Here is a 12,318-nt window from a genome sequence, read left to right as displayed (position 1 = left end):
GCCAAGGTCCCCGCCTTCAGCCACCACCCTCAACACAAATGAATGTGCTGAAAAACATGTCATGCTACTCTTATAAATTTGGTCACATCTGGCACAGGCTCATCAAAAAGAGCATAAAAAACATTTAAAAAGCTACAACTGAACAGAATCTGAAGTAGTAGCAATATTGTTTGTTTTTTCAACTTTTGTAATTTAAAAATATAAACATTTTGCTCACATCTGACCCAGGCGTATCTCAAAATTCATAAAATCAAAAATAGTGCACCATATCAGCAGTAACATTTGTTTCCCTTCTGAAATAAATATTTTGGTCACATATGACCCTGGCACATCACAAGGTGTATTTAACAGATCAGACAAGCACTATCATTGCTCTCAAAGCTCTCAGCGCACAAAGCCATGACAAGTGATAACAGCGACCAACACACGTGAATACAATGGCTACTGCACTCTGAGGGGACACACAGGAGGTTCGGTTAAATCACCACCTGAGTGACTCTGATCCCCCTGTGCCCACCCGCCTACCGCAGCTGTTCATCTGTATCTGCGGTTCACTTCACGTGGCTGAGTCCCAAATTTGAGTTCGTAGCACCCAGTCTCACCGCCGGCTCCTATTCATTCCTCTCCTTGTATTCCTTTTATCGTTTCCTGCTCAAATCACTGAACTTGAGTAGACGACAACTCCACACATATGACGCTTTAATTTCTGCCTTTGTTTCTCCTTTGTCACTCTGTGGCATCCAGTTCAAAGACAGTCATGCAGGTGGTGACCAGTTTAACAACATAAAGGTGGCGGTACGCATACATTGCATTTGGATCAAGTCTGAAGGACTGTGAAGGTACACAGAGGCTGTGAGTCCAAGTGCTACAGGTTTTGTTTATTTGATGAAAACACATAACATTTTAAAATTTGAAATTGACAAATCATAATTATAATAATAATAATTCTTTATATTTACTTAGTGGTTTACTTATTATTAAAACTGCTTTGTAAACGCTATACAAGGAGGTTGTGGGACATGAACCCATGATCTCCTTAATGTGCGTCAGCTGAGCTACCATTGCGCCACTCACACTGGTGAACTGTACTACATAATATTACGTCTGATAGTTTAAAATTACAAATTTCCAAAATCAAAGAATACCAACCTTAAGTTAAACAGGTGGTCACAGTATCATAGACTACTAACCCCACCTTTAGACACAAAAACGCACTGCATTGTGGGTTGAATATTGCTAGGCTACACAGGCTGTTGCATTCATGTTCTGTACTATTGTAGGAATTTATGGAGGAGTTTCTGATGGCTTAAAAAAATTGTCTCTCTCAGTTTTTCTCTGTGTTTCTGGTTGGACCACTGGCTGGGCAATCAGATGTTTCTTCTGGACTGCAAGTGGCCACCGGACCACCATCTTAATTGGATGGGAGTGCAGTTTTGTTCTCCAGGCTACAAAAAGGACATAGCAGCTCTAGAAAAGGCCCAGAGAAGAGCAACTCGACTGATTCAGAGCTACAGGGGTGAGATATGAGGAAAGATTTAAAGAGCTGAGCCTTTACAGTTTAAGAAAAGGAAGATTAAGAGGAGACCTGACTGAAGTGTTTAAAATGATGAAGGGAATTAGTCCAGTGGATCGAGACGGTGACTTTAAAATAAGTTCATCAAGAACACGGGGACACACTTGGAAACTTAAGGGTCAATGTGGGACAAACATTAGGAATTTATTCGTCACAGAGACATGGAATAAGTGACCAAGTAGTGTGGTGGACAGGACCATCTTAGGAACCTTCAGAACTCGACTATTATTTTAGAAGAATTCAGCAGATAGGACTGACAGGCTTTGTTAAGCTGAATGGCCTTTTCTCACCTGGATTGTTCTGATGTTCCTGTGCTGTGTGACATTCTGCCAAAGCTGCAGCAGGTTGTCTGCGTGGACTCTTTAACTGTATGGAGTGTCATAAATGTTTGAGTAGCCGGTTGTTGATAATCACATTCCCTCATTTCATTTTCTTTTCCATTAGTGCTTGACATGAGTGCTTCATCATTACTATGAAGTTCTCACGAGCCGGATGAGGAAACTGAATTTGTTTATAGCAAGACACGTGTTCATGACGTTCATGGCACATATTCACCATTTCAGATCTTCTTCTGTAGCTATTCTCATTTTTATATGGGGTCACTATTTTTGACAAGACTTTTCCAATGGAGGTTTCGCTGTGAATTTTGTATGACCAGTGCTTTATTGTAACATGCTATCTGTCGAGCCGTACTGTTTAGGATTACTGCACATGCTCACAAAACAGTAACTCCATGGTTGATAATGTGTTGCTAGAATCACCCCACCTGAGTTTATAACAGTGAAGTTAGACATTTGTCTAGAGTTTTGTTCATTTTTATGAAGTGCTTGAAGGAGTCTTTGAACCGTTTGCCTGGTATTTGTGACCTGACATCCAGACATTTCCCAATTTGTAGCATGGTTTTTAATCTGTGATTACTTGCTGTTATTCATGTGATCCTGCGCCTGATCTGCACACGTGTATTGGAAGTCTACTTCATTGCACAGTTTACAGCGCTGACTAATCTGTTTTACACAAGTGTTAATAATTTATGGTGTGTGTGATATCATACCTCAAAAGGTGGCACAGTGGTTGTGCAGCTGCTTTGCAGTAAGGAGACTGTGGAAGATTTTGGGTTCGTTTCCCGGTTCCTTTGTGGATAGCGCTTTGAGTACTGAAAAAAGCGCTCTATAAATGTAATGAAATATTATTATTATTATTTTTTATATATGAGCCGATGTGATGCACTGCACATGAGCTTAATGAAGAAAATAAAATAAATTCCACTTTACAGCACGGCCCGATCTGAACTGAGCATACCGATCCACTGCTGACAGGGCTGTCAGTTCAGTTCCACATTAGTTGACCATAATGAGAATATTATGGAAACACTTTGTTGTTCTGCCGAGATTCATCGTAGGCTGTGTCTTTAAGGCTTTATTAAGCAGGTTACTTTCCTAATTTTTATTACACAACAAAGTAAATTTACACAAAAGAAAGGATTAAAAAATAATACATGGATGCTGCTGGATTCAAGAACTTAAAAGATTTTGGTGGCCCCATATATATCTAAGTCAAAATTTAAACAATAATAAACTGTAAAATAAAATGTTATTTTTCAAAATAAAGAAAACTTACAGTAAGATGGAAAATAACGAAAAATAATTTTTTGTATGCTTCCACTTTACTGTATTCACAGCACACTGTATTTGAAAAGTGTTCTCTTACTTTTTTCTGATTATAAAGTCTTTGATCAGATCCTCACTTTAAGGTGCTGATCATTCATTCAGATTGAGATGGCAGGGAGGCAACTGAAGATCTCGGCTGAAAGCAGTGAACTGTAAGAGAGAAATGAGAGGAGATCTGTGAGTCACCACCATTGAGGGAGTAGGAGAAGCTATGAGATGAAATAACATTGACAAAGGAACAAATGTACAGGGAAAAGTAAAGTGAACCCAACACCAATCCTTGAAGCACATCTGTAGAAATGTTCTGTCAAGAAGACAAGGAGTTAGACCAGGAGACACAAAAGGATCGGTCTGAGATGGAGGACTTGAACGTGTTAAAAGCAGAGCCGCTTATTCCAATTTAATTAGGAGAAGAGATAAGCAGGGGGTGGTGAACCATAACAAAGGCTGATGAAAGGGCAAGGAGGATGAGGACAGAGCAGGGAGAAGGAGCTTGAGCAGATCTAAGAGCATTTGTGGTGGAAAGCAGTGGAGTCTCAGTAGCAGTAGCAGTAGCAAAATGAAGTAGACCTAGTTGATTATAGTCAGAAAGAAATGAAGAGAGGTGTTTATGAACTATGAGTTCTAGGGTATTGGACAGAAATGGTAGAATGGTCACAGGATGGTAATTCTCAAGGGCAGATGGGATGAGAGATGGGTTTTGAGCATAAGGATTCAACAAGACGTCTTGAAATCAGTAGAGAAGAAACTGGGGGTCAGTGAGGCATTGAAAAGAGAAAAGATGTAGGGGATCATGTAAGGAGAGATGGACTGCAGAAAGGTGTGAAGCAATGGGGTCCAGAGCAGAGGGGTCTAAAATGTCAGAGTCATTTACAATAGAGAAGGATGAAAGAGGAGAATGACACAGACACAGAGGAGACTGTCTTTAGGGTCTTTTGGTGAATTAGAAACAGAAAAAAGAAGCAAAACCATCAGGGGCCTCATGCATAATGCCGTTCGTAGAATCACATAGTTTATTTTGTCATTAAAGTAGAACATCATAAACTTCATCTTAAAATCATTTAATCTACTAGTTTCTCAAATCCCATAATAACGAAAGTAGCAACGTTAAACCGCTGGACGCTCCAAACCAGATCCCGGGGGATTACATTTCATAGGTAAGGCTGAACAATTGGTTTGGTTATATTTGGCCATTAGAAAATCCTGTTTTATAATCTTAGCAGTAAAGGTCACCTTACAATAAAATTAAACAACATTAGTGGTCCACCGCAGACCAAAAGAATTAACTTTTCTTGGGCTGCACGGAAGGTGGAACTTGTCCTCCTGCCCCTGAAGTCCTTGGTTAAGGTTTTTCAGGTCCTGCTGGAGACGAAGGAGGGATTGGACAAGAAACTTGGTGCCCGTTAGGAGCCATTACTGAGTGGCATCGCACACGTGGTGCGTCATCCTGCAGCCTGCAGGACACAGCGGTACAGGTAAGTAAGACCAGTGCCGTAGAGGAAAGGGGGGATGGTGGTGGAGTGCAGTGGCCGCGGTGATGATTAGTACTGCTTGGCAGGCCGCTCCACCAACTACACAAGACGCTGCCGCAATGACCGACAGCGTGGCAGGGGACCGTCCGGGAAGGCAGCTGGTGGATTTCGGCTGTCAAACAACCTCGCCCCGACTGCCAGCGCCGGTCTCGCAGCCATCTAAAGGGGTGTAGACAGCACAGGGTCTCCCTTCTTCTCATAAGGGGACCCATACCGTCAGTGCACCTCAAAGGAAGAGGAGATCCCGGGAAAAGAAACGGGATCCTCTTGACAGTACGAAGTGTGAGCTCATCAGCTCAAAGGCAGTGGAGGGCTGCGCTGTGAAGGAGCGGAAACGTCAAGTGCCCTCAGGAGAGTGGATGAGGAAGCATGGGTGCCCGTCGTGCTTCTGATCCCGCAGGAGTCGATTTGGAGGGGAGCGGCATTGTTATAACTGCGGCTGATGTGGCCATGTCTAGTGGTGTTGTCCGGAGAGGACGTCAGATTGGCATGGGCAGACCTGTCGCTTATATTTCCACAGGGCAAAGCCACAGACGGGAAGACGCCGACTCCCCACCATGGAGAAGACCAGCCCTCGCGTGAAGTGCCGGTGAGCCCTACGGTGCTCAAATGAGGGAAGGGCCCTGTGACAGGTGGCCGTGGCCCATGCCTGGCCGAGACTCCCCTTTACCGCATCTGCCTAGGTTGCAGCAGTGCCTCAGACTCCCCCAGGGCTTCATGGGGGTTGGAGTTCTGTGCAGCTACAGTGCATCCAGAAAGTATTCACAGCGCATCACTTTTTCCATATTTTGTTATGTTACAGCCTTATTCCAAAATGGATTAAATTCATTTTTTTCCTCAGAATTCTACACCCAACACCCCATAATGACAACGTGAAAAAAAGTTTGAGATTTTTGCAAATTTATTAAAAATAAAAAAAACTGAGAAAGCACATGTACATAAGTATTCACAGCCTTTGCCATGAAGCTCAAAATTGAGCTCAGGTGCATCCTGTTTCCCCTGATCATCCTTGAGATGTTTCTGCAGCTTAATTGGAGTCCACCTGTGGTGAATTCACTTGATTGGACATGATTTGGAAAGGCGCACACCTGTCTATATAAGGTCCCACAGTTGACAGTTCATGTCAGAGCACAAACCAAGCATGAAGTCAAAGGAATTGTCTGTAGACCTCCGAGACAGGATTGTCTCGAGGCACAAATCTGGGGAAGGTTACAGAAAAAATTCTGCTGCTTTGAAGGTCCTAATAAGCACAGTGGCCTCCATCATCCGTAAGTGGAAGAAGTTCGAAACCACCAGGACTCTTCCTAGAGCTGGCCGGCCATCTAAACTGAGCTATTGGGAGAGAAGGGCCTTAGTCAGGGAGGTGACTGAGAACCCGATGGTCTCCAGAGCTCCAGAGGTCCTCTGTGGAGAGAGGAGAAACTTTTAGAAGGACAACCATCCTTGCAGCAATCCAGCAATCAGGCCTATATGGTAGAGTGGCCAGACGGAAGCCACTCCTTAGTAAAAGGCATATGGCAGCCCGCCTAGAGTTTGCCAAAAGGCACATGAAGGACTCTCAGACTATGAGAAACAAAATTCTCTGGTTTGATGAGACAAAGATTGAACTCTTTGATGTGAATGCCAGGCATCACGTTTGGAGGAAACCAGCCACCGCGCATCACCAGGCCAATATCATCCCTACAGTGAAGCATGGTGGAGGCAGCATCATGCTGTGGGGATGTTTTTCAGCGGCAGGAACTGGGAGACTAGTCAGGATAAAGGGAAAGATGACTGCAGCAATGTACAGAGACATCCTGGATGAAAACCTGCTCCAGAGCGCTCTTGACCTCAGACTGGGGTGACGGTTCATCTTTCAGCAGGACAACGACCCTAAGCACACAGCCAATATATCAAAGGAGTGGCTTCAGGACAACTCTGTGAATGTCCTTGAGTGGCCCAGCAAGAGCCCAGACTTGAATCCGATTGAACATCTCTGGAGAGATCTTAAAATGGCTGTGCACCGACGCTTCCCATCCAACCTGATGGAGCTTGAGAGGTGCTGCAAAGAGGAATGGGCAAAACTGGCCAAGGATAGATGTGCCAAGCTTGTGGCATCATATTCAAAAGGACTTGAGGCTGTAATTGCTGCCACAGGTGCATCGACAAAGTATTGCGCAAAGGCTGTGAATACTTATGCACATGTGCTTTCTCAATTTTTTTATTTTTAATAAATTAGCAAAAAATTCAAGTAATCTTTTTTCCACGTTGTTATTATGGGGTGTTGTGTGTAGAATTCTGAGGAAAAAAATGAATTTAATCCATTTTGGAATAAGGCTGTAACATAAGAAAATGTGGAAAAAGTCATGCGCTGTGAATACTTACCGGATGCACTGCATGTGGGGTTCCGCAGGTGCCGTCAGGGGTTGCTGCAAGGAGCGGCTGGCCCCTTTTGGGCACTGGTTTTGTCTTACCCGGAAGTGCAGCCAGATGTTAGAAATCAACCACCTGGAGCACTTTCAGGTGCCTGATAAAAGGGAGCCAGCAACCACCACTCAGCGGCCAGAGTCAGGTGGAGGTGGACAAAGGTTGCTAAGGAGGAGGAGTGGTGGTGGAAGAGAGGGGATAAAGAGTGCTTGTTGTACTGTGCTTTCTTTGGGACTGTGTTGTGGCTGACAGGCTTAGGAGGAAAAACGGGCCCTTCAGCTGAAAAAAAATAAAAGTCTTTGTTGTTTTTAAACGTGCTTCTGTGTCAATCTGTGCCAGGTCGGGCACTATATAGTGTCTTTTATTACAATATAGATAGAGTATATTCTCTGTCTTGCTTTTTATGTTTTCTTTTCTCAGGTGTGTGATTTAAGTGTTGTGTGTATGTCGATTATGTAACTTACACTTGGAGTGTCATCAAAACTGGAGTTAAATTCCTTGCATGTATGCATATTTGGCAAATAAATGTGATTCAGGTAAGTGTTTGCCACATTTACTACAGACAAACTGCTTCTCCCTGTTTGAATTCTATTGTGAGTCAAAAGGTTGTTTCTTTGTAAAACCTTTTTGCCACATTTACAGCAGTAACCTGTTTTCTCCTCTTTGTGAGCTTTAATGTGGGTACAGAAATGGCACTAATGCACATTGTAAACAACATTTTGATATCCTCTGATGAAGAAAACTCCATTGGAATTCTGTTGTTTGACTTAAGCACAGCGTTTGACACCATTGACCATTCAGTTTCACTACACAGTCTAGAAAATGACGTTGGGCTCACAGACAGTGTGCTCACTTTGTTTAGTTCTTATTTATCAAATCGATTCCAACACAAACAGAAATGTGCTGACAGGACTCCATCATTATACACAGAAGTGAGATATGGTGTCCCGCAGAGCTCAGTACTCAAACCTTTATTGTTTTAACTTTTCATGCTTCCACTGGGATCTCTCATTAGGAAACATCATGTTAATTTTCACTCATATGCAGATGACACCCAGTTATACCTTTCATCAAAACCAAATGAAGGTTCTCTGATGTTGTCTTTAATTAGTTGTGTTAGTGAATTAAGTGAGTGTATTAGTGAATTAAATGGAGATAAAACAGAGATGTTAATTATTGGAGGGAATGACGCTGATCACAACAATATTTTGTCATCATTTAACTCAGTTGGAATCACCATTAATTTTACTGAATCAGCTCATAATCCAAGCGTTATTGTTGACTCTAGTGTGTCATTTAAAGCGTACATCTCAAAGTTGTCTAAATCATGTTTGTTCCATCTTTAAGGCATTTTCTAAATAAGGAGGATTCCGGGGAATTAATCCATGCATTTATTTCTAGTAGGATTGACTACTGCAATGCGGTGTTCACTAGATGTTCAGATTGTTCTTTATACAGCATTCAGTTAATCCAAAATGCTACTGCAATAATTCTTACAAGAACAAGAAAATACAAACACATAACTCCAGTTCTTAAATCCTTACCCTGGCTCTTGGTTAAGTTTAGGGCAGATTTCAAAATTCTTCTTTTAACATATAAAGCATTAAATGACCGATGTCCAGCTTACTTGTCTGAACTTATCATGACTTACAAACCAATGCGCACATTAAGATCTTAAGATGCCGCTCTGCTTAGGACTCCAAGGATTAATAAAATAACAGATGGAAGTCGAGCTTTTAGTTACAGGGCCCCTAAACTGTGGAATGGTCTGCCTGCTTCATTAAGAGATGTGCATTTGGTCTCAGCTTTCAAATCCCAGCTGAAGACTCATAACTTCAGCTTAGCACACCCTGACTAGAGCTGCTGATTAACTGTAAAGACTGCATCGCTGTTGTTGGTCATTAGCACTAAACCATAATATGATAGTTAGGTAAAGATTAGTAACAATTTTGTATTCTGCTTCTCTTCTTGGTACTCAAATGTGGCACTTGGTGTCACTGTCCACCTGCAAAGTTGTTCTGCCTACCTAAAGTAAAGTCATCTCTGATCAATCAGTTACAGTTAGTGCAGAATGCAGCAGCAAGAATCTTAACTAAAAAAAGAAAGTCTGAGCACATTTCATCAATTCTAGTGTTGTTACATTGGTTACTCGTGTCATTTAGAATTGACTTTAAAATACGACAACAGATAGTCCCCTACTTATGAACTTTTGAGATGTGAACTTTCATATATATGAACAAAGTGATCCTCAAGTCCAAAATTCGCACTCGATTTGCATGTCTGCTGAATGGTGGCAGCAGGAGTGGGAAGATCTTTATAATAACAAAATAACTATTTCATGTACAGTACTTGAAATTTGCTCAAAGCACATTAAAACTACCAAAAAACATTGTTTATATGTCCAAATCAAGAGCGGTCTGAAACTAAAACATTTACCAACAGATGCTGGATTTATGAACAAAATGGACTTACAGACTGCTGGAATGGAACTTGTTTGTAAGTTGGAGATCGACTGTAATGGTTTACACAGCCTTAAATCATCTCACCCAGTCCTACATTTTGGAATGTCTGTCCCCTTAAACTCCCAGTAATAACTTCAGATCTTCAAATGAAGGTCTACTTATAATTTCAAAAGCCAATCTGAAAATAATTCGTGAGGTGGCCATTTGCAGATACAGACCTAAATTTTAAAATACTTTACCAATAGAAATTCACCAGGCTAATACTGGAGAACATTAAAAAATGATAAAAAAAATATTTTAAAAAGTTTTTTTTCATAGCTACATTTTAGTTGTATCCCGGTTAGTCTATATGGACACTTGATTATCATTTTCCTGTGGGATGTGCAGTTCCATATTAATCTGTACTATTCTCTGCAGTCTTCTCCATTTCTTCTGTGTTGACGATGTGCTCCACCACCTCCTGATCAACATACCACACTGCTTCGTGTTTATGGACTGAATGGCGGGTGTCCAAGGTGTCCACATGGCCATCATCAAAATGTTCACGTGAAGCATGTAAACCATGAGGACTGATTTAGGAACAATCTTATCTAGAATGCCTATAGGTGGCCAGGCAGTATTTCGGCCTTGGATTCCCTGCAGATTTTTTTCTCTTCGGCTTAACTGTAATTTTTTTTTTCTGCTTTTTTTCTTCTCCACTTGGCCATTCAACATTACCTTTTTCTTTGTTACATACTGTATATTATTGCCTAATCTTGTTTATGTTTTATATTAACTTCCTTCTTATTACATCTTGTAAAGCAGTTTGAGCTACATTGTTTATATGAAAATGTGCTATATAAAGAAATGTTGCTGTTGTATCCAAAAGGTTGTTTCTCCATGAAAACTGTTCGCCACATTCAGAACACCCATATGGCTTCTCTTCTGCATGAATTTTAATGTACATCAGAAGAGCATTTTTGCGCCAGAATTGTTTACCACATTCAGAACAGCAATTCAGCTGTTCTTGGGTTTAATTCTTCCAAATTTTCTTGGTGCTTACTATCAAAACAGGAGTGAACATCACTTTTTAGTCAGGACAGTCTCATTCTACTGATTTACTTCTCACTCTTAAGTTTCCCATGAGGACTCAGGGTAGAACCTGCATTGTTCCTACTAAGGTTTCTTTTTGCATGTCATAAGGAGGTATTGTAATTTTTCAAGATGGGCCTGAACAATTTTCTTTATCAGTCCTGTTCATCCTAGAACAACAGGCACTGCTCCGGTTTGTTTGTTTTTCTGTCATATATCAGACTGCATTTCTTGGTATTTTGTTTCTTTCTTGCCTCTCCATTCTTAGGACTGAGTAGACACTAGGAACTAATATTTCTATTATCCAGGATTTCCTACATCTGGTTTTCTGGCCTCTATATTTCAGTCAATCAGAATTGCTGTGCCACAGCTGACCTGTACCTCCTCATTTTCCATTGTGCTGTCCAAGTTGTGGTCCCAGTGTCTTTCTGGTGCTGGTAAGTTGTACTTCTTGCACAGTTTCCAGCGAATTAGCCTGGCCACTTTGTGGTGTTGTGCAGTGTATAATCCTTCAAAAAAATCAGTACCTCACACCCAGCAACAAGATGTGTGACTGTTTCTAGCTCTTTGTGGCAGAAGTGACAATTATGGGTCATTTTTATTTTTTCTTTCTTTCTATTTTTGATCTGAACCAGTTTGTGTCCATGCCACTGTTTTGTGCACCTATGATGAGGTGTACATCTTTTGGTCTTAGTTCACCCCTCATAAGCCATGCAAGAATAAGTTCTGTTTCCACCCGAGGCCATTGGAGGGGATCGGTGTATTTACCACTTTAGTTGTAGTTTCCCCAATTAGTTTTTTTGTTTTCATCAAACTTTTTGAATTCTTTCTTCTTCTGCTTAGCATATTGTACTGGGTTCATCTGTGGACAAGGTGCGGGAGTTTGACATTTTTTTCTCTCCTGTGTGAATTCTTTGGTGGGTCTGAAGACTGCTTCTCTGTAAAAAATTTTTGCCACATTCAGAACAGCAATACAAATTCAACCCTGTGTGAAATTTTTGGTGGCTCTGAAGATTGCTTCTCTGTGAAAACATTTTACCACATTCAGAACAGCAATATGGCTTCTCCCCTGTATGAATTCTTTGGTGGCTCTTAAGAGAGTTTTTGTGGGACAACATTTTACCACATTCAGAACAACAATACGGCTTCTCCCCTGTGTGAACTCTTTGGTGGTTCTGAAGTGAGTATTTCTGTAAAAACTGTTTACCACATTCAGAACAGCAATGAAGTTTGATTCCTGTATAAAGTTTAAAAGAAAAAAAAAAAAAAGCTTAGTTTTTAATCCACTGCTTTTATATTGACATTATCTTTCAACATTAAACAAATGTTGGGTTAATTTATGAACAAATTTTGATAAGCATTAGCAAACTTTACACTCTACTTGAAAATGGAAAAAATGAACAACTGTTCAATACATGAGCATAATCCAAAAAGTTTAAACAGTAAAATAAATAGATCACATGAGGTAGGCACAATCAGCAAGATTATTGTTGATTTTTTTTAACTACATTATAGAACGGCATCATCATGTTGTCATCATATTCTTAAAATATTATATAAATTTATATATAATTATTGGAGGTAGAAGGTGATAATGTTGTTATCTT

The 12,318-nt window shown here is 40.8% G+C and overlaps 2 protein-coding genes across 2 annotated transcripts in view; both read right to left on the bottom strand.

The window, feature by feature from the left end:
- The window catches only part of LOC120533513 (gastrula zinc finger protein XlCGF17.1-like), a 249,868-nt gene that overhangs the window by 133,784 nt on the left and 103,766 nt on the right, over positions 1–12,318 (bottom strand). The window lies entirely within an intron of this gene.
- Positions 11,507–12,318, bottom strand: part of LOC120533548 (zinc finger protein 773-like) — a 31,719-nt gene continuing 30,907 nt past the window's right edge. The window contains exon 3 of the mRNA XM_039760482.1: positions 11,507–11,948. Coding sequence (XP_039616416.1) covers positions 11,551–11,948 — 398 coding nt within the window. The 3' untranslated portion in view covers positions 11,507–11,550. The remainder of the gene's footprint in view (positions 11,949–12,318) is intronic.

This window comes from Polypterus senegalus, chromosome 8 (genome assembly GCF_016835505.1).
Source record: "Polypterus senegalus isolate Bchr_013 chromosome 8, ASM1683550v1, whole genome shotgun sequence".
NCBI classification, from domain to species: Eukaryota; Metazoa; Chordata; class Cladistia; order Polypteriformes; family Polypteridae; genus Polypterus; species Polypterus senegalus.
Note: the sequence above shows the minus strand (reverse complement) of the source record. Positions and strands in the feature narration are given on the sequence as shown.